This window comes from Hermetia illucens, chromosome 4, assembly GCF_905115235.1.
Source record: "Hermetia illucens chromosome 4, iHerIll2.2.curated.20191125, whole genome shotgun sequence".
Lineage (NCBI taxonomy): Eukaryota > Metazoa > Arthropoda > Insecta > Diptera > Stratiomyidae > Hermetia > Hermetia illucens.
The window spans coordinates 152,694,514-152,719,399 of NC_051852.1; the positions used below are offsets into that span (position 1 = coordinate 152,694,514).

At 42.0% G+C, this 24,886-nt stretch overlaps 2 protein-coding genes across 4 annotated transcripts in view; one reads left to right on the top strand and one right to left on the bottom strand.

The window, feature by feature from the left end:
- LOC119655452 (bcl-2-related ovarian killer protein) overlaps positions 1-24,886 on the top strand; it is a 70,458-nt gene that overhangs the window by 22,805 nt on the left and 22,767 nt on the right. The window contains exon 2 of one of the 3 annotated variants that reach the window (XM_038061351.1): positions 4,409-4,891. The exons of the other annotated variants lie outside the window; for them this stretch is intronic. The gene's annotated coding sequence lies outside the window, so the exon portion shown is untranslated. The remainder of the gene's footprint in view (positions 1-4,408; positions 4,892-24,886) is intronic. 3 annotated transcript variants of the gene reach the window in all.
- Positions 4,588-5,311, bottom strand: LOC119654124 (malate dehydrogenase, mitochondrial-like). Its single transcript, XM_038059287.1, has 2 exons — positions 5,271-5,311; positions 4,588-5,188 (listed from the first exon to the last, which is right to left on the bottom strand). The coding sequence occupies exons 1-2, from the start codon at positions 5,309-5,311 to the stop codon at positions 4,588-4,590; spliced, it is 642 nt and encodes a 213-aa protein (XP_037915215.1).

The following is a 24,886-nucleotide window of genomic DNA, read 5'->3' on the forward strand; positions in this document are numbered from 1 at the left end:
TGCTCGAATCCAGATCGATTTCTATTTCGCTGACTGCACCTTCTGACATTGAGGCAACCCTTGCGGCGTTCTCCGATTTCAGAGTTCCACCAAAAGTTTGGAACTCGCTTCTGGGATATAACACACCTTGGCATGGAGGCGTCATATGCTCGCCGCAACATTTCGCCGATTTGTATAGCTTTATCTTCTGCGCTTCCTTCAAGCGCTGTATTTTGCTGCAGAAATTCTTCGAAAATTTCCTCGTCAAACTTATTAGCTGCCCACCTTTCAGCTCTTGTCCGTGTACAATGCATAGTTTTAAAAATGATGGCCTGGTGGTCGCTATGTGTATATTCACTGACATACCACTGGAGATCATTAGCTAAAATATCGCTAACAAAAGTGACATCTATCACGGACCCTATTTCTCTCTTTCGGAAAGTGTTCACACATCAGTGTTAACAACTGCAAGATTCAGGCGAGGAAGAGCTTCGAGTAATATACGTCCTTTTGCAGTCGTTTCTCGGCTGTCCCATTCTTCAGTCCATGCGTTGAAATCGCCAGCCATTATCCTAGGGCTATGGTTGTTTGCATCCATTGCTAGCCTCCCCACCAAAGAATGGAACTCCTCTCTTGTAAGGCTTAGAGCCGCATAGCAGCTGTAAATTGATATTCCGCCTATTTTTGCTCTAGTGAAGCCACTCTCGAGAATCTTCCTGGTTCCTTCTATGGCTCGATTTCCGCATGTCCATATCGCTGCTTTTCCGCTCTTATCCGCGACCCAAACTCCACCGTCTAGATTTTTGTACTGCTGGCTGGGGTCCTGAGCCGCTTGGCAATGGTTTAGGTTTAGTTGTAGGAACCTCATTTGAGCATCGTGGTCTCCTGTGCTGTGGAATAAATTAAAATACTTGCTTTGGAGCTCTTTGATGATTCGGTCTCCTCTGATCCAGGGTTTCTGTATAGTGCGACGCCGATGCCTTCCTCTAGCAGTAAAACAAGCAGATTAGCCGAGGCGCTCTTTGAGTGCTGCAGATTTATCTGCATTGCCCTCAGCATGACCTGCTTGCGTACGGGGTTCGTTGGTTCGAAGGCGACCCTCATCTCCTTCAACAGCTGGTTAGCGGCATCGATTAGATCCAGTTCGTCGTCCAGTTTTGCAGAGCGGAACACTTTCAATTTTGCGTTCCTGACTGCGAACCGCACTTTATAGTCTACCTTTTCCAGTACCTCCAGGCACTCTTTGTTTCTACGAAGTAGAAAAGGTTATCTGTTTGCCTGGGGTTCCTTCTCCTTGATAACAACCCACTCGTCCATGAGAATCCTGGGGTTTTGAAGGTGCAGGAATTGGACGAGCTTGTCGAATTCCCTGCGGATCTTCGCAACCAGATGCGAGCGACCGGTCTCCTGGGAATCTCGTCGTAAGGGATGACATTGAGCTTTAAGCCCTCCCAGGCGTCGCTGATCTTAGCGGCGCATGAACCGAGAGAGTCTCGAGAGAATTGGTCCTCACAAGCTATAACGTGGAATCCAGGGACTACCTGTGGGTTTGCCTTGGGTGTAAAGGAGATGCTCAAAGACCATCTCCACCAGCCTGGCCCCAACACTGGTCCACACCTTCAGAGCTACTTTGCCGCTAGCAGAATCACCATCCGCCAGCGTCATACATACTCGTAAGTCGTCGTCCGATTAAATTTTTTACACGTGAGGTATTGGACCTCAGTCTAACATTCTAAGAAGATATGTACATTACCGATTTATTCCCACGCTATCCGCACGGGATTCAGCAGTACTTGACCTGAGATGATATAAATTGTTAGTGGATTGTGCTTCATTGCGAACAGATAGTCCAATCACTTCATTGCACATTAGAACTATCCATAAAAGCTTATTAATCCATAAATCGACCATGCACTACCTTGAAATAGGAGAGGATCATTTGCGTATATTCATATTTAGGCATGAACAAATGAGCCTTCAGGCCTCGACCAGAAAATTAATTGTTTCAATTGGATTTGTTCTAGCTACGACCGAAGCCCACATTTATCTAAATAAACGTGCCTTCATTATGCCTCCATATGGAATTATCGATTGAACCACAAAGAAGTCATGTCGCAGACCACTGACCTGTACACACGAGCTCTTTTGCGATAGTTAGTTAGTGGGGTTTCCTCAATTACAGACAATAGGACATAATAATATTTGCAGTTCGTCCGTACGTGCATTCTCAATGCAGTCTATGAATGCTAAAATTATGCTCACCCCATGTTCCATATATGGAATATGCAATTTATCTGCAACTTGTGCATTCTTCCGAGGTAATAGGCTCCACTCACTAAACGCAACAAATGGAACACATTATTATGCTGTTTTGTTGCTCCATTGTTTCATTAGTAAATGCGAAGTATTCACTGGCAAATCAGTTGATCTCAGATAATGTCTTGGAACACGAGTAATGGCACAAGTGATTATTGTTGAATTACGTAATTTCGTATGGGTGCAGTTCGCTATTGTTCTACCATAAATATTTCGAAACAATGGCTTTTCTAGGTCAGTTTAGATACAGGAATGCTCGGCTTCTATCACGTACAATTTATCAACTTACATGAAACACCACACTCCAACCCTTGGTAAAATGATTTACTACTATGACTGTAAGTGATTTATTACAAAATGTTTTCAAAAGCATCTAAGATTAATTTGCAAATTTTTAATAGTGTTTTGATAATTTTTAATAATTGTTATTCTCAGATTCGTGCTTTATTGTATAATTAAATGAATTGAAATAAATTTTTTTGCAAGTCAAAACGCGCCATATTTCTTCTATTTTAGCGAATACTTTTATTTCATTTATTGAAAACGAATTGGAAAAGTGATTGATCGATTTTCTGTTTCATCTAATCACGCGCTATAAATCAATATAGTTGATTACTCCTCGACAATTAAAGGGTCTAGCTTGCTATAATAGAAATGGGCTGCGAAACCAGCTAGCAATATATATATATATATTTCAAATTTGGGCAAAGTCATATACGCGCTACCGATAAGTTTAGATAATTACAAAACTTACAAAAGTGATAGAACCAATAAAGTTTCTATACCCGTAATCGATGCATAGACTCATCAGATTGTTATCAATATTTATGATGGATTCAGCAAGTTCTGATAACGATTTCTTCACTAATGGTATATGAAGGAAATAAGTGTGGGTGTGCATAATGGTAGATAGGTGTCATGCATTGATTGAAGAAGAAATATCAATTTGCAATCATCGACACATGACTAGAGTTAATATGTATTTTAATAATTAATCTAACCGAATATTACTTATTTATAAAGTGAATTGTAAGTCTTATAAATATTCTTTCCAACGTTAGCTTCAGGGTATTTCCTTGTTCAGGAAAGGGGACTCCTTAGTCTTGTAATGAACTTAAGGGAAATAGGAAGATCAGATGATCATCCTAAGTGACCGAGAACGACCTAGAGGGAAGAGTTATCCCAGAAACCTAAAGAGTTGGTGAAATTGACCGTGAAGGTCCGCCCGTAAAGATTGAAGCTCCATCAAAATGCTCGGTCGATACAAAAATGTCAAGCGATGACGGCTTTACGGTTACTTACAAGGTCAGAGGCAAATCGTCAGACGCTGCCTCACCTCTGCCCTGGGAGCAGCGTGACCGTAGCGGCTCGCAGATGTTGAGTGCCCCTTTATATAATTCGTAGAACATAGTGGACCAGGAAAGAGGGAGTAAGTTGCTCCCCATTTGATCCGGTCCAACATTAAGTTGATGCGGACTTAGGACCCCATCATTCTCAAAAAAAAATATATCAGTCGATACGTTCTTGAGCGCCTCTGTGTTAACCAGGCTCGGGAATATGGGGGGGGTTCTTTGAGCGCTTTGATCTCTCACGTGTCATTAATACAAAATTAACGTGTCTATACCGATGCGTGGGTCCACACCGGATTTCAAAATAGACAACAAACGAAGGGATTCGCAACGGCCTAACGAAAAAAAAACTGAAAAAAACGTAAGTATCCGGACCCGAGTGCTGCGATCTAGAGGGAAGGTCCACGGCGGATCACAATCCCGATCATGGTTTCTTCTGCCTCAGATCGTGATTGAAGTGCGGCCCCTGAAGTTTCCTCCCATCCTTGACATTCTCAGGCCATTATTTAGAGCATGTCCCTAATACGGTTTTACGGGGTCAAGGAGCAAGAGAGAGAGAGGAAATCCTCAAATCAAAAAAAAAATTTATTCACATTTTATGATATAATGATATAATAAATATATAAAAATAAAATAATATATGAAAGAAAAGAAGTGAAATCCAATCAAAAAATTAACACTGTTCTGTTTGTAAATTAAAAATATTTAGACCATTAAAATATGAATTCCATAATTACATAATTCACTACTTCATTTTCTTCTAGATATCAAAACTCCACCGAATTTTCCTTTCAAACGCACTTTGAGAGTTCGGGGTTGCTTCTAGGGCTGGTTTTCGATGCGTCGCGTTGCGTACGGTTAGCAATGAACCACGCTTTTTGAACTACCAAACTCTTAACCAAAATCTCTGAAATCACTTGCTGTTCCGCGGAACGGGCACAGATCAAAATCGCTTTAGCCCTCTTCTCGCTTCAGCTTTAGCCTCCATACCTTCTGTGCCAGCTTCTTGGATGCGTACTGTGATTTTCTCAAGATCGGGCTGCGAAAACGACACTTTTGGTTTGCATTGTGATATCACCGGAATAATTGTAACACCAGAATGTCCACCGATCACCGGAATATCAATGGTTGCCAAATCAACTTTACATGATTCAGAAATGAATTTTTGAGCACGGACAATATCCAAAGTTGAAACACCGAAGAGACGACGGGGATAGTATTTTCCTTTGGATTTTAGAACTTCTGCGGTAAGTAGTACACACGAGTTCACAGGATTCGTAATAATCACAATTAAAGCCTTTGGACAATTGTCCGTAATGGCAGAAGTCAAATCTCGAACGATACCAGCATTGGTGTTGAACAAATCATCTCGAGTTATTCCAGGTTTCCGTGGCACGCCCTCTGGGACAACAACTCCATCGGCGCCTTTAAAACAATCAGCAACTTGCCTTGCTCCGACGTATCCCTTTACACTCCTTGCTGTGTCGATGTAGGAAAGCTCGGCTTCAAGAGTCAGGACAGGGGCTGCTCGATACCACCAGATGCTCCAGCGAAAATTCCTCGATTGTTATCTCCCGTCTTCACGGCTGTCTCGGGTGTCAATCCAAACCTTTTTTCCCATCTCACCGGCCGTTGCACAGCCGTTCTACCCACGAACCGGTCCCCATGCTGCTACGCTTGCCTTGAACTCTGTTGAACTCCGAGAGTTTATGTTTCAGCAACATTCGCGTGCGCCTACGGATGCGCAAATCATTCCCCTCTGTCAAGATCAATTCGCTCGAATGCATTTAATAATGTGCAATCTGCGGCGAACATTAGAGTAATTACACATTATGAAATGCATTATTTGAGCAAATTAATTCAGAACAAGTCGGGAAACCGGAAGCTTGACGTTTCAGGTATAAAAGGTTTTGTGTTTCCCTGTGTGAGGAGCATAACGTAGTTCTCCATTGGCTTATAGCATTGAGATATTGAAATCGCTCAGCTCTGGGCAAGTTACTGCCATTGCCAGAACAGAGCGATTTAAATATCTCGAAGGGCAGGTTACTGCCATTGCCGGAACTTTAAACATCGATTTAGCGATTTAAATATCTCGAGTCAATGCTATCAGCCAATGGAGAACTGCGTAATGAAATTGTTTCACGCATTAATACAACCTGGATGAAGTGGCATTCCCCAACTGGTGTTCTTTGTGATCGACGTATCAGCGCACATCCCAAATCTAAAATTTACTGCAATGTCGTCCGGCTGCCACTCTCTATAGTTCTGAGTGTTGGCCGACTATAAAGGACAATGAACGGCATCTTGCGGTAATGGGGACGAAGATGTTGCATTGCACTGGTGGCGTGACACGTTTTGATTACGTCTAAAGTGAGAATATCCCCCATCGATAAGGGTTTGCATCGATTGTGGAAAAACTGCAAGAGAGGCGTTTTCGATGGTGTGGTCACGTAACTCACGCTAACGTGAATTCAATAACTAGTAGTGGTCAGAACATCGAAAGCAATGGGAAGCAACCAAAAAGCCGGCCAAAACAATGGTGGCGTGATACGCTGGATGGGGATTTAAAGGTCTCGCGATTACATCTTGATCAGGCAATTGATAAAACAAAATGACGAAAAAGATCACCACGAGCCGACCCCGCTGGTGAACTGAAGGCCGAAGAAAAAGAAAAAGATGTGAGGAGCGACGAGTGCACGACAACTCCGTGTAATATAGTTAAAAATTCCATTGCCCTCTATTTTCTAGAAAGCGATTTAAATAAATCTTTTGATGGAGAGCCCTGTGTTGATAATGGTCAACTTCATGCGCTTCACGCTCTCAGTTTAATATTATTAGCAAATGTCAACTATTTAACCAACATCAAATATAAACAAGTCAGGAAACCGGAAGCTGGACGCTTCAGGTACGAAAGGTTTTGTGTATTTCTTTGTACGTAGCACGTAATATATCCATATATTATGTGAGAGTATCCACTTTCGGGTGATGACATTCATAGTCTGCAATTTTCAAAGAAGCAACAAATTTGAGGTATTATAACTTTGTTAGTAATAGTGCGATTTCCACCAAACTTGGCAAGATTATGGTCTACATTATAGCCTATATCACTGCAAAATTTCATGGTACTAGGATGAACTTAAGAGGGGTTTCTAGCCAATTACAAAAAATGGTAGTAATATACTATTATTAACTTTATTTAAACAGATATCGGCATGGAAGGTATTTCGGAGCCCAGGCACAATACAGTGGCAGCCTCCTGATTTTTTTCAGATTTTTCGGTTTGGTAGTTTCTGAGAATGGCCCCCTTAAAGAAGTGATCACTTTCAACCCCCCGCGCTCCCCACTCTTCCAACGAATGTCAAAACTAAGATCGGCTTTGAAAAGTACTAATAGTGACCTTTCATTTGATACCCCACATGACTATATTTGATGAAAAAAAATTTTACATCCCTCTTTTGCATGTATGGGGACCCCCTTTAAATTCGACGTAAAAGGCTGTAATTCACTGCATGCGTGAGCGTTCACAGTTCCCACCTTTCTACCAAATTTGGTGTCAATCGCTATAACCGTCTCCGAGAAAAATGCGTGTGACGGACAGACAGACAGACAGTAAACCGATTTTAATAAGGTTTTGTGTTTACACAAAACCTTAAAAAAGGGCTAGGGAGAATTAGATTTTTCTTGAAGGGAATTTTAATATTTCACTGGAATTTCAATTATTCTCGTTAATTATGACGTCAGCATTTTATTTGTATGGCTTAGGATACAGTAAATTCGCACGAAACTGATAAATTTGAACTGCTGTAACTTTGACTTTGATAGTCGGATTTTCATGAAAATTGGCAAGTGTATGCATGAGACTATCTTCAATGTTGGTGCAATTTAGTACTCCTAGGATGAACTTAGGGAGAGTTTTTCAGTCAATTTTTAAAAGTCGTTTGGATATCGGAATGGGACATCTCTCGAGGCTTAGATTTCACATAAATGTTTTACACAAAACCCTAAATAGGGCTGGAGAGGAGTAGATTCTTCATAAATGCGACTTTAATATTTCATGCGAATGTCAATTATTCCCGTTAATAATGACATCAGCATCTTATTTGCATGGCTTTGAAAGCAGTTATTTCGCGCGAAATTGCTAAGTTTGAAGTGTGTTAATAGCCAAATTTTCATGTGTATACGAAATATTATCCCCTATGCTGGCGCGAAATTTGGTAGTCCTAGGATGAATTTAAGGGTGTTTTTTTAGTAAATTTGTAAAAGTTGGTAATATACTATTAATCATCCTGATCACCATCCTGATTTTTTCGGATTTTTGGGTAGGGTAATTTCCGAAAATGAGTCCTGTCTCACTTTAAGTGCGTACATTTTGACTCCTTACTCGCGCACTTTGCAATTCACGCCGAAACTTATGTCAGTTTCGGAAAGTACTAAACGAGGCCTTTCATTTGATGTCCTACATGATTATACCTGGTGAAATTTTTTTTTAAATCCCCCCTTTCCATGTATGGGGAGCCTCCATTTAAACTCCACCTAAATTAATGTCACTCGCTGTATACGTGAAATTTTATAGTTCCCATTTATCTACCAAATTTCGTTTGGATCGGTTTAGCCGTTTTGGAGAAAAGTACGTGTGACAGACAGGCAGACACACAGTGAATCCATTTTGTTTTACACAAAACCTTAAAAAGGAATAAATGTGTGATATTTAAGCATCCACAGTATTATTTGGGGGATTATGAGCAGAGCAGCATTCAGTGGTTTACATTAAAAACCATTTTTGGTAATATAGACGAGAGATGTTGAGCTTATGTCGAAGATAAACACTCAGTAATGTTTTATGGAAAATGACACCGGGCTATCTATCTATCATTGCGTTATGGTCAATGGTAGCCTTGTCGGTAATCGTGACAAAACCCTTTTAGTCACCTGGATGAGTACTACTCCCTAGTCTATCGTATCGGTTGGACACAACTGGAAAAAAATACCTGTACACGCTGGTCTCGTGAATCACCGGTACGGGTACGGAGGGGAGGAGTTAGTGGAGTCAGAACTAGCACTGAATCAAACATGCTTCAATCCAATAAATTTCTGCCTCCCTCCCTAATGCTATATAATCTACTATACTCAGTATTTTTGATTTAACACTTAAGGGGTGTCTTAAATCATGCGGAAAGTAACATCGATTCCATGCCCAGCTTAGTGCAACATTCTTCAATAAAATAAGTAGCATTATTTTTGTGTACCTCAAAATGGTGAAGGGAAGATAGATACACGAGGATATTGTTTTCCGGCATCCTTATACCGAAGAGCTGAATTAATGCTTTGACGCAGCGTTTTCATGCTACTAACTCCTAAGATCCTGACTATTGTGGCGAGGGCAAGGGAAGTAAATCCGAGCCAGTCCACTGCATTTAGAAAGGATAGCAGTTCTTCACCTATAACCAGAGATTCTTTTGAGGTCCCTTAAGAATTGTTTACTTAGTATCCGCAGCCGTGTCTTTAACGACCGCTGGGGACTAGCAAAGGAAGTGCCCGAGGTTTTTTCCCTCTTCTGATATGCCGAATCTGATAGTCTAGGGGCTTGTCTGGTGAGTCAAAGGAAGAAAATGTTTAATCGATACCCTGTGAGAAGGAGCTATTATTGCTGTTTTTTTTTTGTTGATTAAGTCTCGGGAATTTTGCTGTCCTGTAGTATCCGTGGTGTTTGTTTATCCAATATTTCCTCTTTTCTCATATAACATATTTTTCATTTCATTATCTTATGTTTGCTTTCCAACATTCCTTCCCAACTCCACGTCCATAAAAACCAACGTTGTTTAAATTTGAATTCGAAATATCCAGCTTGATACCATTTTTATCAAAAACCCAGCCATCCTAATATCCCGGCTACATCAAAATCCCATTTAGTAACCATACACTTACATAAATTACATTATATTGTGTTCCTGAATTACATACCCGCGGATGCATTTTGTTTAACGGCTCGATATAGTCAATAGAGATTTTTTATGTATGCAACTTTCATAAACTATGCAATGTACGCCGCTGCCTGATCTTAAAGAAAGGTCTAAATTGATCTATCCGAAAACTTGCGCAATTCTCAATTATCTGCAACTGGTCTTGTAAAGTTATTATTTCTAAGTACGATTGTGCCATTTGGGGTCAGTTATTTAACAGGAAAAATAAAAAAGATTATACGATCTAAGATGGAACGATTCGAAAAGCAGCTGGACTGGCGACATTAGGAGGTATTTTGGGTACATGGTGATTTCTAGACACTATCTTGGAAAGTTTTCAATTTGCGGTTGCAACTACTTAACTACTTTCAGTATTTGCAGTGCTTTCGATTGACTTTAGTTTGTGGATAACGTAAGACTTTTTGCTTTCATTATTTTTATTTTTTTTTTTTATATATTGCGTGAGCATTTGCTTGACAATATTTAATCCATATTTTGTCCTTTACATTATTATTTAAATTTGCATTATTTTTGCTTATAAGGACTTAATTTCCTTTCTTTCTTCTCTGAAAAGGTGAAAAGAACACTTCACCGCGGTTCTTAACCGTATCACATCCGGTGCCCTACACAGGAGAGGCATTCTGGAGAAACTAATAGCTATTATTAGCGATGATGGCCCAAAATATCGTGTGCTACACCGAGGAAACATCTCAAAGAATTTTGAGGTCGAAGACCTAGTCCACCAGGTTTGCATTTTGTCACCGATAATATTTCTTTTTGTTATTGGTGGCGTCCTTCCTGCTGCCTTGCCGGAGGACATGGAGAAATTCAATGGATTATGACATCTTTCATCAAACACCCCCACTACGCCGCTGACATCTGTTTGTTCTTCCATCGTTCTCACCGGGTCTTGGACCTTGGCCAAATGACTCTGGATTTGAAAAGAGAGGGGTAGGGTTGGACTGAAACACGAACAGAATAAAGGTTGTCAGTCTGACGCGTCATCGTACTTTCCCTGGAAATACAGATATGTATCTCAACACCAGACTCAATTTGGGACTATTTTGTGCTACAGTTCTTTCTATGTTGCTTTATAGTAGTAGCTCCAAGCCTTCGTGAACACTTGTTTGCGGAAACTAAGGAGCCAATCACCACATTGAAGGCCCAGGTAAGCCAAGAGTTCGGGGACTGCACCATTCCTAAGCTGGAGCTAGAAAGTGCTGGCATCACGGATGTAAACAGGAACTTACGGCTATCCCCGCAAAGTTAATTTTTTCACATTAATTCAGAAGTGGCTTTTGTGTGAATCTGAAACCAGAAACAGGTGGGGAATAAGGTGGTGAAACGACTCTTCGCAAAATCGTCTCTCGATCCGAAATTCATCATGTGAGGTCAAAGCGAAATCTTACAGATTGAGCCTAATGAAGTATGCAGCCGCAGTAGTTCATGTATCATCAGCTGTGGCTAACTGGTGTTCCTTTTTCTAAGGAGAGAACTCCCAATGACTTTTTTTTTCTATACCGAAATTATAATACAATAAGGTATGCGGCTCTAGATAAATTGAAACGAACTTCATTACTCAATTCTCATCAGCGGCTTGGCGAGGGTTTCAGGAACTTTAGCATGACTGGAATTGCAGCAGGTCGAGCACGTCGTAATCAAATCCCAACAGAAAATGCTGTTCGACGGGCAGATAAGAATTCACAATGGTGCCCATTTGGGAAAAGTCCCATTGGTTGAAAATTCTCTATTCTTTTATTGGAGATCTCAGTGGCCAGGGCGACTGACCCAAACCATCTTATAATCAGAGGCATTATATTATCTCAGCGAAGTGTCGTCTGTCTGACTTATTGATTTGGCAGGAAACTGTATTGCGATTAGGGCTATTGAATACATATACCTCCCTGTGGAGCATACACTTTGTGTTTAAAAATGTAGGCATTGACCTTCTCCTCCAAATTAAAGTGGATTGGAGTGCTATACCGATGTGGTTGCGTTTGTATGCATGGGAACCAAGGCCTATAGCTTTGAGAGTTCTGTCCACAGTACCGATGCGTACCTGGTTGCCCTCCGACAAAAACAGTACAATCAGATGAAGATGCTAACTTGGTGGGTACGGCAAGAATTTTGAAGAAAGCTTAACAAGAGCAAGCCACTATCTGGGGATTTTTTTAAAGCGACAGTTAAGAGGACTTTTATACCGCCAAGCCATTCTTAATAGTATGTCACTGTACCCCCTATCAGCACTCTCACCAGGTGCTGACGCTAGCTCACTTCTCAATTTAGCGCATTTCTGCAGAGTTGCTACTTCCACTTATATGAAAATCCTGGAAATCTAAAATCTGAGGAAAAAGGAAATGATCATCAAGATACTCGTCTTGGGTGCGAAAATCTATGTAGGAGGAACATTCCGAGGATACTATTGGGTGGGAGTTTTTGGTTTCTGTTTTTTCTTCTTGAAAAAAATTCGTCCAGATCTGTTAGAGCAAGGTGAGGGAAGTGCGGGGGTTGCATCAATTGCTGCCCACCTAACTGCCCAATTTTACTTTGCGTGAGTAGAGCAATGTTACCTCTGTTAGCTCTGCTATTAGGGTTTGGCTGCGTGGTAACAATTCCCAGTGAATAAACCCTTCCATATCCCACTAAGGGAGAGTAAAAAAAAAAGTCTAAGCTCGAAGAGCTAGATATTATATATTTGTGGTATTTATCTGCCGAGATTTGAATGAATATTCAAATTTATTTTCAGAGAAATGCTGTAGAATTTTCGTACCTGGCAATTTACAAATTAAAATGCAAGAAACCAACAATTACTGTTTGTTATATTCCGATAAAATTCAACACGAACTGAAGGCTGAATGGTTAACAAGAATCCGCCAGCAATGGATACTTAAGAAACAAGCAATTACCCTCACCTGCTTACCTTACAAAGTTACCCTTACTTTATTGATTTGCGTTAGGGAAAATGATACAAGGCGTACAAGGCACGCGAAAAGTTACGCAGAAGAATGGATAATTATCTGGAGACGAGGGCCGACAGATACAAATGGTCTTGTAATTTTTTCCGTTGCCACTAAAAGGAGCAAGAAAAGCACCGATGGAGCTGAAAATAGATACGGAATGTAGAAGCCTTAATTATTATGGTTACACAGGTTGAAGCTATGCCAAACTGAAATTCAGCAAATCACAGCGTCCTTCCGCTTTCCAATGACTAAAACAGCAGCCGTTTAAATGAAATTTGGAGGTCTATTCTAAATAAGTACCTTCCGATGTACAAAACAATTCTTTTATAAGAAAATTAAAATTAGAGACGCCATTCCGGTGGCTAGTTAAATTTTTATTAACGCATAAACCGATATTTAGGGAACGGCATATGTTCCTTAGTGCATGGTATCTTCGGAAGTGAACAAGTGATTCCAGACTATCTGTATATGCTTTAATAAAAAATTTACTACCAATCGAAACATAGTCTCTGATTTCAATTTGTTTATCATCTTCGCTCGAAACAGGCCCAATAATTTTTTTACGACGAGAAAAAGGGATCGTTTTATCTCGGCACACTAAGGTTATCTTATTCTAATTAATTTATTGTAGGCAGGAAATTTTTTGAATTGACATCTATATCCCAAATATATAGGTTTTGCAAGTCAAATTCAGAATTTTCCAAACCAATTCAGAATTTTTCAAACTAATTTTAGCATTTTCCAATCTAACTTCAGATTTTTCCAAATCTATTTCGGAATTTTTCAATTCAAATTCAGACTTTTCCATCTCCAATTCAGGATTTTTTCAATATTTCACTATAAAGTTTTATAACAATTTTTTACCTCTAGATAAGGATGGAGCTGGAACTCTTTGAAAAATCTGGGCTGCCTATCTATTTTCTGTTATTATTTGATTTAATGAACCGACCTGAGAATATGATTGCCCAAAGGCGTTCTCTAGGACGAGTAAGTGTCTAAAACTAGCAGTCATTGCAGTCACAACTAAAAGATTGATGAGCTGCTCAGATTTTTTTCAAACAACCCCAGCTCCATTCTTATTCAGAGGTAAAGGATTAGTACAAAAACTTTATAGTAAAATATTGAAAAAATTCAAAATTGGAGATGGAAAAGTCCAAATTTGAAATGGAAAATTATGAAATTGACTTGGAAAAGTCTGAAGTTAGTTTGGAAACTTCTGAAATTAGATTGGAAAATTCTGAATTGGTTTAGAAAATTTTGAGTCAGATCCGCAAAACCTATAAACATAAGAGATTAGATTTTCTCTGGCATTTGTAGTCTGTGTGTCCGGATAGCTGAGTGGTTAGAGCGCCAGGCTGTCGTACGGAAGGTCGCGGTTCAAATCTCACTGGTGACAGTGGAATTTGTATCGTGATTTGACGTCGGATACCAGTCGACTCAGCTGTGAATGAGTACCTGAGTCAAATCAGGGTAATAATCTCGGGCGAGCGCAATGCTGACCACATTGCCTCCTAGTGTACCGTTACGGTCTTCAATGAAGTGCTCTAACACACTTCAAGGCCCTGATCCAACATGGATTGTTGTGCCAACGATTATTATTATTATTTGTAGTCTAGCCTAAAATTAATAGACAACGGTAGCTTCATCCAAACTGAAATTTTTAGTTTTAAATGTAAATATATATTTCGGGAGCAACTTATCCCCTTCATTAGTACAAAGCTACTTAGCTTTGTACTGGTGGTAGGTAGGTAGGTATCAGTGGCCGCTCCGAGGAGTCCAATTAGCGCTTTGGTGCGCCGTTTTGATGCCACAAACTCCTAAAACCGTGACTGTTGTTATGGGAGCGGGGAGGCATTCACGAAGTAAAGCAGCTCTCCCAGCCTGCAGCTAGAAATCTCTCTGAGGTCCCCAAAGAATAATTTACCCAGTGTCCGCAGCCTGAGTCTAGCCGCAGCCGAGTTGTAGGGTATGCCGAGCCTAGCGACATGGTCCCCTATGGGCCAGTGCCCCGTGCAGACCGCCGTAATCTTGAATGCATTTGCACGCGAGCTCTCGTGATCGGGCTATGTTATAAGCGGGCCAAATTCTCCTTGACTTGGCACAGCTTGTAAGCCTTCGCCATCTCAGGCCCGCGGCTGCTAGGTAGTGCGAGTAGACTCGGCCCCCGACAGCCGCCAGCGGAACACCTGTATTCGCCGAAGGACTGTCAAGACAAAAGTCTCTCTCCCAGAGGAGAGTGGCCTTGAGCGTGCCGCCCAGACGGTTCAGCGCGGTCCTCATCACTAAGCGCCGGAAGAGAAATTACGCCTGTATTAAGATCGGGAATCATATCATCACTTCCAAGCCGACCAGCAAATACTTGGGGGTGGTGATAGACAGGAAACTTAGCTATGGGCAACATGTGAGGTATGTTTGCGACAAATCATCAACTGCAAGTATGGCCTTGGCGAGGATGATGCGAAACGTGGGAGGGCCACGGCATACCTCTAAGTTGCTTATAGCCAGGGTGGTGACCTCGATCATTCTCTATGCAACCCCAGTTTGGAGCGAGGCGTTGCGGATGTCAGGGAACGTTACCAGACTGAGTTCAGTCTACAGGAGGACAGCCCTGAGGGTATGCTCTGCCTTCAGGACTGTCTCAGATGATGCAGTATTCGTCATCTCTGGAATGATGCCGATTGACATCCTGGCAGATGAGATGGCGAACATGTACAATGCGAAACCAATCTCTTCCTCATCGCGGACGAAGAACACTGAAAGGGAGAGATCCATAAATAGATGGCAAGAGCGGTGGGAACGCTCAGGAAAGGGTCGGTAGACTCACAGGCTTATTCCTGCCTTCAAGGAATGGTTGGAAAGACGACACGGTGAGATTAATTATAATCTCACCCAGTTTCTCACGGGGCATGGAGGATATCTCCAATACCTTCACAGGTTTAAATTGGAGACCTCACCCGACTGTCCAAATTGCGATGGAGTCCCAGAGGACCCAGAGCATGTATTCTTCTACTGTCCGAGATTTGTGGAAGAAAGGAGGAACCTAGAGGAGACTCTAGGAGAGGTGCTGGTAACAGAAAATCTGGTGCCGAAAATGCTAGCACATCAAGAGAATTGGGATGCGGTCAACTGCATGATCGCATCTATCCAAAATAAACTGCGAATAGCAGAGGAAAGGAGAAAGACGCGGCAACGTGCACCGCGTATAGAAGAAAGGTGACAAAGCTAGAGTGAGCTGACTCCGCCCCGTGATGTAATACCTTATGGTGGTTCCGCGGGGCAGGGAGGGAGTCGGGGGTGGTTTTAATGGGTAAAAATCCCACACGCTAGTGTGTTCAGACCAGTGTCTTTTGAAGATTTCCACGTCCTAAAAAAAAAAGACTTCCACTATCGCCAGTACTTCCGCCTGGAATACACTAGCGAAACCTGGGAGACCATACGATTTGGATACACTGTGTGTATTCGAGAAACCCCCACGCCGACTCCATAGACCATCTTTGATCCGTCCGTAAAGAATACTGTATCATAGTCTTGCAACACGCCGCCGGTCTTCCACTTTGCCCTGGTTGGAATGTCCACAGCAAAGTTTCTCGTGAAGTTCAGCTTGTGTGTGACATAGTCCGTGGGGATGCCTAGATTTCCCGAGGTATTTCATCTAAGATATTGCTGTGGCCGTAGGACTTCGTTGCCCAGCATCCGGACTCACGTAGTCTGACGGCACTGCACGCTGTAATATATTTAATGTGTAGGTCTAGGGGGAGGAGATGCCGGAGTACATTGAGAGCATCTGCCGGGCAGGACTGCAAAACCCCAGTAGCAGCTGCACACGCGGTTCTTTAAATCCTATTAGGCTTCGTTCTATTGTATTTTTTCTTCAACGGCTGCCGCCATACAATAAAGCCCTACTGTAGGATTGGACGCACTACAGCGGTATACATCCAGAGAACCATCCTCGACCGGAGATCCCATTTCTTTGTAAAGGTTCTCTTGCAGGCATAGAAGGCTATACATACCTTGTTAACCCTCAGTTCTATGTTCAATCTCCAATTTAGCTTTAGATCCAGGATTACACCCAGAAACTTTACATTAAAGGAAAGAACCAATCTTGGTTCATTCAGCCGTGGTAGATGGAATTCAGGTATCCTTGGCTTGGTGGTGAATAGCGCGTTGGTTGGGTTTCGCAACGCTCCTTCCATGATGTCGCTCATAATGGACAGAAACATCCGTGATACTAATATCACCAAGTCGTCGGCATACGCCACCACCTTTACCCCGCTGCTGTCCAATGTACGTAAAATTTTGTCCGTTACTATTAACCAGAGCACCGTTGAGATGGCGCCACCCTGGGGCGTGCCTCTGTTCACAGCTCTGGTCAAGTGATTGCCTCCCAGATCCAACTGGATTATCCTGGTACTTAGCATGAATATAATCCAATGCGTGAGATACCCCTCCAATCCAATACCGGTCAAGACTTCCTTGATGGCGTTGGTACTGACGTTGTTAAAAGCTCCCTCTATATCCAAGAAGGCAGCAAGGGTACACTGCTTGTACTGCAGCGACCGCTCAACCGTGCCAATTACCTTGTGGAGGGCGGTTTCTGTGGATTTTCCTTTGAGGTAGGCATGCTTGGACTTAGAGAAAGGCGTTCTCTCCATAATCGTCATTAAGTGAATGTCCAGGACGCGTTCTAGGGTTTTCAGCACGAAAGAGGTCAGGCTGATTGGTCGAAAGTCCTTCGCGGACTCATGACCGCGCCCACCCGCTTTCGGTATGAAAACCACTCGTGCGCGCCTCCAGGACTGCGGTACGTATCCTAACAAGATGCAGCTCCGGTAAATTTCAACAAACCACGGCTCAACCTTTCCTGCTGGTTCTATAGCATGACTGGCATTATGCCATCTAGGCCTGGAGATTTGTATGCAGAGAAGCTGCTTATAGCCCAGCCGATCCTATCCTCGGTAATTGCCGATTTGATAGTCTCGCACAACTGGGGTGGCCGTAAACCCTTCAAGCACGGTTCTGACTCACAGTCCTCCTCGCTAGAGGGAAAGTGCGTTTGAACCAGCAGTTCCAAGGTTTCTCTAGAAGATTCCGTCCAGGAGCCTTCCGACATTTTAAGGAAGGATGGGCTCTTATGTTCCTTGGACAGAATCTTACTGAGCCTCGCGGATTCACTAGTGCTTTCGATATTCTGACAATAGTCCAGCCAAAACCGCCTCTTGGCGGTCCTGATGGCCGACTTGTACTTCTTCAACCAGTCTTTGTATGGCTGCCAGTATTTTTGTCTGTAGCAGATGTTGAAGATTTCTCTGGTCAGCTTCCTGAGGCTAGAGAGATCTTCATTTTACCACGATGGCAGGGTCTTTTTCTTGTACTTAGTAGGGCACGAGAATTTACATTGAAAACTAAAAATTGTTGTTTGAAGGAAGCTACCCTTGCCTATCAATTCTAACTTTAAATATATTTTTTTTTGCAATCTATATATGTTTCATGAATTTCATTTTTTTAAAAATATTGTAGCACTGAGTCGACGCCTACAGTGCATCTTTTCAAGGCAAATTGAACTTGAGACTACAATCGATGAAGATACGAAACGACTCAGTCACCATTTCATACCATAATTGATAGATTTTTACAGCTACAGGAACAGGAGGAAAAACTGCAGGCATTTACCGCAACTCCAATCAGTGTGTAATGTTATGAAGAATAATCAATGTGTGATTCACAGTATTAGCTCATTGCACATAAAATGGCCGATCAAGTGAAGTTAGTTGCGATTTTGCTGTATCAAACCACCCCCAGTTAACGCTGTTGGTGTCGGATAATGAAGTATAAATACTCCTGCATTTAATCAAGGAGTCATTTCAGTTTTGACCATAGTTGTGATAACAGTGAATAAAAAGGAAAAAAGGATTGAAAAGACCGAAGAACGTATACTTTCTCTGTATGAATTCAAACTCGGTCATAAAGCAGCGGAGGCGACCAGGAACATTAACAGCGCATTTGGAGCTGATACGGTAAGCGAACGAACCACACGGCGGTGGTTCGAAAAATTCCATTCAGGCGACGTAAACCTTCAAAGTGAGCCACGTGGACATCCGGGACCATCGATTGACAACGACGAACTGCGTTTGCTAGTCGAATCCGACACACGTCAGTCTGTGAGAGACATTGCAGAGTAACTGAGCGTACACTATTCGACACTCTCCTAGCACTTGCAAAAACTTGGAAACGTGAAAAAGCTCGACAAATGGGTTCCGCATGCCCTTACGGAGCAAAACATAGCACTTCGAATGGAAATTTGCAGTTCTTTACGCTCCCGCAACAGACGCGAAACTGGCATACATACCCTTGTATCTCGCTGGGAAGTGTTTTAAATCGACTGGCACCTATTTTGATTAATTAAATAAATTTTTGTAAGCTTTACAGTCGTTTCAAATTTTAATACCAAATCGGCCATTTCATGTGCAACAGCCTAATATTTCTCGCGAACAGGTTTAAGGAAATTAAAAGGTAACACCGTCTCCGTCGCTAGTAGTAATTATTTTATCAAGCAAATATCGATATTTAAGGAGCAACTTGTTCCCTTCTTGGGTGCACAGGTGTATACTGAAGAAGGAAACAAGTTGTTCCCGAAATATCGATATTTGCTTAATAAAATAATTGCTACTAGTCACGGAGACGGTGTTACGTTATGAAGAAGTCCAAACATCTCTCCCGCGTCAACAACGCATTTGATGCTAATGTTGAATCAGTTTTTCTTAGAAATAAATTTGTTTTGAAATAAACAACCATCCTTGGATTTCATTATATAGATCATTGCTTGATGGATAAATTTACTCCCTAAAACACATTTCCTAAAACCAATCAACCCTCAACGCAATAACAAGATTTCACACATATGTATCTATAGCAGTCTCCCCAGCTATCTGTTTATCAAATTTAGGCAGCAGACTCGAGCTAATCATAATTTTTTCGTTGAAATTTACTTGCAAATGTCATGGACGTGTTGATTTCTAAATCAACATGTGCTGAATTTATTTCTGTTGGAATTCTTAAATTTAAATTTCCTCTTGACATCAGTACGGAGATATTATATCATTGAACGCAACAGAATAATGTAGTGTAAATATAAATATTTGATGATTATTTTTAGATATTCCACGAGATTTAGTATTTTGACAGGATATAAACACAACTGATGGGCGGTGCTTAGATTTGACATGCTAATCTTGGAATTTTGAAGAAATTTGACTTTCAAAGGAATTGTTGTGTTTGGAATACTGGAATAAAATATATGCAGTGTTTACGAAATTAGGATTAAAAGAATGTTGAACACACAATGAATGCAAAAATTTAAATTCAAATGGAATGCCCCCTTAAAGTCCTCCGAAGGAATTCTCTTCATGACTGTCGTCACAGTCTGCTGAATCAATTCGATGCCTTCGAAGCGCCCACCTTTTAATACTGCTTTCAGTTTAGTAAACAGTATGAGGTCTGCGGGGGCGAAACCAGGTCAGTAGGGAGGGTGTTCAATCACAGTAACCTTTTTTTGCCAAGAACAGCTTAACAATGAGAGAGGAATGTGATGTTGCATTGTCGAGAATAAAAAACCATTCACCGACGTCCCACATTTCTCTTTGTACTCGACGAACCTGGTTCAACAGACGCTCCAATATCTCTTGGTAAAAGGTCATAGTCATTGTATGGCCAACGGACAGGAATTCCCGGTGGATAATTCTTCGCCAGTCGAAGAACACTGTTAACATGGTTTTCATTTTGGACTTCAGAGCATGCACCATGATTGCTCGTCCCTTCCCCGGACCTCTCCATTCAGTTGTTAGGCGTTTCGTGGATGAGTCGAACTGAAAGCACCACGACTCATAACCGGTCACAATGTTTTGTAAAATATCGAGGTGTTTGTCAGCCCATGGAACATGGAGTCCACTTTAAAAATCGTGACAACAGGTCTTACCACGCTAACTTCTATCATTGGGTAATGCAACTATTGCAGTCGGTCTAGAAGACATTAGTCTAGCGCGTCAAGCGCCAATACCACCTTAACACTGTAGGCTAAATCTTCCGAGGTGCCCAAGTAAGTAGTTCTGACCCCCAAGCTGGTGGTATATCTGCATCTTAGATAATAGCCTTGCGGGAACTTCTCCGTACAGAGCGAACCACGAATGATTGGTACATGTCGGAACACATTGGGAGTCCTCGGAGCCGCCGATAGCTCCCTGCCGACATCGATGCGGTGGTAATTGCGGTGTTTATCAGGAGCCAGCCCCTTCGAGGCCTTGGTCAAATAGTGTGCATCGAACCGGTATTAGTAGTCTGCGGCGCTCTGAGCGACCTGATCCGTACGTAAGTTCTGGGCTCAGCTAAACGTAGGTCAGGCCTCAGAGCCGTAGAAAATCGCATGATCTGAGCAGGTGGATTCGGGCACAGTTCGACTCGGAACGCAGTCGACTGTCCTTTTTAGAGCTAAATAGTTAAAGCTTTTCAGGAAAAGTGCAGTAGTTGTATGAGATTCATGCGACTGGCAACGTTCTCCCCAATCGCCAGCAAAGGTGTGGAAAATGGATTGATGGAACTGGAAGAACTCCTGAACAGGCGAACGTAGACAGTAGCAAAAGACGTGCGAAAAGCAGAAACAACGGCAAAAGGATGTAGACAACTAACCGCTAACTGAACTGGGGATAAATCGGTAAGAGGAAGACGTTTTTCAAATAGGTTTCATCTATGTAGTTCCCAAGCACAAAAGGAGAAAAGAAACAACACGTCACGTTGTCCGAAAACCGTCTGTCCAAAACCATGGTGATTATGAAAAAATCACAAGCGGAAAAGACGAGGAAGCTTCTCAGTGAAAATCTTGCTCTGTGAGTTTGGGCTTAAGAATACACTTAAAGTTTTCCCTGCTTGTCGTAAGAGGTGACTAAAAGGGAAAAGCATTTGTGGGCTAGCAACCTGCAAATGTTATTGCTACTGAAACTTCAACAATGCCTCGGATAGGGACTGCCCTCACGGCTATAGGTTTCTGGAATATGCGTATGCTCCTAGACAATGGTGGGGCCTTTTCTAACTCTGGGCTTAAACGAAGTAAGATGGTTTGAAGGCTCTACTGACGTGACCCGCTCGAACTCCGATACCAAACAAAACTTGAGGAAGTTCAGCATAGTGTGACAAAAGGGAATTTTTAATTGTGCTGGTCAGGGAAGCGGAACATGCCGCAGAACGCAATGATTTCAGAAGTGTATTCCGCACCATGAAAGAACTTGTATGTGGTTGCAAATCTTTCGATGGTCCTATGAAGGATGTGAGCGGTTGACTTCTCATCCACTATGATGAAAACTGAAAAGGTGGAAAGAACACTTCACCATGGTTCTTCACCGCATTACATCCGGTGATGTTCGTCCTCTTGTGGATGAAATGGTTAGTCAATTATTTTCGCCATCAATTTACTCAAATGGAGCAAAGCCGCTGGGCTAGACGGTCTCCCGACAGAGTTATTAATCGCTGTACCTGCAGTTACTGCTAATCTGTTCCTTCTACTCGTACAGAAATCTTGGCAATCCGAGACATTTCCCAGAGAATTGAAGAAGGGGATGATCGCCAAGATCCTAAGGAAGTGTACCCGCTTTGAGTATGAGAAGGGGTATCTACGTGCACCCTGCCGTTGTAAAGATAGCTAAAATAATCCTGGAACGCTTTAAAGAGCATGTGGAATGCTTAATTGATAGAGAGCAGGATGGTTTTCGCTCCGAATCATACTGTATTGCTCACATCAATACTATACGGATCATTTTGGAACAGTGCGCGGAGTTCAGATTTTGGCGCCACCTGCTCTTCATTGATTTCATGAAAGCTTTCGATATCATGAAGAGGGAGTATATCTGGAGTGCTTTACGCAGGAGATGCATTCCGGAGAAACTAATAGCTATTATGAGAGCGACATACGATGACGCAATATGTGATATGCTACACCGAGGTAAAATCTCGGAGGATTTTGTAGTCCAAAGCGGATTCCGCCAGGATTGCATCCTGTCACCGACATTATTACTTCTTGTTATTGGTGACGTTCTTCATGCTGCCTTGTCCGGAGGAATTTAATGAACAATGACATTTTTCCTCAAACACCTCAACTGCGCTGATGGTATCTATTTACTCGCTTACCGGGTAATAGATCTTGGCCAAATGGCTCTAGATTTGGAAAAAGAGGCAAGTAAAATTGGAATGAAGATAAACACTAACAAAACAGAGATTCTCTGTCTGACTGGTCATCGCACTCTCCCTATCGGCATTAATGGGCACAGAACCGAAAACGTTGATCAATTTGTATATCCAAGAAGCGTGTTTTAAAATTTGTAAAATTTGGAAATGCAGCTATCTCAACACTAAAAGCAAGTTGAGACTGTTTTGTGCTAGTGTTCTTTCTCTGTTGCTATATGGAAGTAGCACATGAAAAGTGAACTTCATTGTTACCCAGAAGCTCCAAGCTTTTGGCAAACCTGTCTCGGTCGTATCATTGGAGTACGCTGGCCTGATACTATCTCAAACGAAGAACTTGGTCGGCGCACAAGACTGGCAGTACTCGTAGCACGCGATGTCATCGGAAGACGGAAGTGGCGGTGGATAGGTCATACATTGAGGTGGGGCGACAATTGCATTGTTGGCTACTCGCTGCAGTGGAATCTACTGTCCCAAGATGGTCGACGAGCGCGTCGCTCCAAAGAGAGTAAAGCAGACTTGGCATGTTGATACGATGTATAAGCGTATGGATAACTGCTCACGGTTTCAGCATTGCGCTGAAGGAAAGCGAAGTTTCCATCTTGACCAGACAGAGAATCTTGAACCTGCGCAAGTCAGATCAAAGCAGCAAACGACAAACTGCAGTGTTAACCTTAAGTCGGCTAATGGCGAATGTTGGGGACCTTATATCTACCAAGTATCGTCTTTTTATTGGAGCAACGTAGGCTGTTCTGCTCTAAGACGAGGAGGTATGGGCTGATGCACTTGGCAAGGAAATGTATCGTAAGTAGGCATGGAAGTTTTAATTCTTATCTGCATAAGATTAGGAAAGCGTGATCCCCTGATTGTGTGTTCTGCAATAGAGTTGTGGCCGACGCCGATCACACTTTTTTTTTCTTGTAGGTAGGTAGGATGTGTTTGTCGGCAACTTTTTGCAGACACAGAGGAGCCCTCTTCAGAAAATGTTGTCAAAGAGATGGTGAGGAGTCCTGGCGGATGAAACCGTGTCGCGTATTACGTACGGGTTCTTCTTGTTGCTAAGAAGATTGAGCTCGACCATTGAAGGGACCGAATGGCAAGGGATTCCTTAAAGTAACAGCTTCCTTCCTCCTCTCCCCTCCCGTTGGTGAAAGGAATTCTCTGATTTAAAGACGGTAATGATTTTGGTACTCATTGTCGTCCAGAATCAAAGTTGAAACTGGGAACTTTGAAACTTATTAAGTACTCGTATCTTCTACTTCTAGTTTATTGTGTGATTTTATTGCCAGTCTCGTAGTGGAAATACTCAATAAACTAAAAATAATTGTGCAACAAAGTTTATTCTATCTCACAAAAGGACAAAAATACCAACCAAAAATGGACGATGTGAACAATTGTATACACATTTAATTTAATAAAACATGAAATACACTTGCCCGCATAATTGATTAGTTGGGTCCGATATATGGTCAAAATTAAGAATGCCTAACAAACTAGAATGTCAATTGGACATCTTGAGACACCTGTAAAGTCCCGCGATTATCCGATTAAGTCGCAATCGAAATCCCCTGCAGAAAGGTTTAATTGCAAGCTCACTCCCAGTGGGAAAATCCATCTTGCATTTCAAATTAGTTTCGCATGTACTAAGATAATTTGCTGAAATTCATTCTATGTTGCAGTTCATTTAAAATAATTCAGTCTAGAGCAAATATGGCATCCATAATTGCGCTACGTTGGAATTCAAAGGACGACTAAGTCGGAGCAATTACGAAGCACATTCCCTCCCCAGACCGCAGAGACCGCCTTACATATCAGGGATGGTTTGGCCGTCATAAAGTTAGTTGAAATTATTGCAATTATAAATCTTTCAATCTGAGATATTGCATGGAGCGATTGAGTCGTAGATACTCGTATGTGATTGCAATTGGGAGCGAGAAAGCAAGTACCATTGGAAGCTAGTCAATGACCACTATGGTTGCGTGATGATAGGTTGATGTCAATAAATCGTACTGGAAGCAGTAATTGGTTGATTGGCATTTGTGGTATTTAATAAAATGACAATTTCTCATCGATCGAAATCCAAACTGTCACCAATCAA

Bases quoted from the DNA above. Each gene is read 5' to 3' on its own strand.
- LOC119654124 (XM_038059287.1), bottom strand. From the start codon at position 5,311: ATGGGGACCGGTTCGTGGGTAGAACGGCTGTGCAACGGCCG. The intron at 5,189-5,270 runs GTGAGATGGGAA...TTTTCGCTGGAG, and splicing joins GAACGGCTGTGCAACGGCCG to CATCTGGTGGTATCGAGCAG.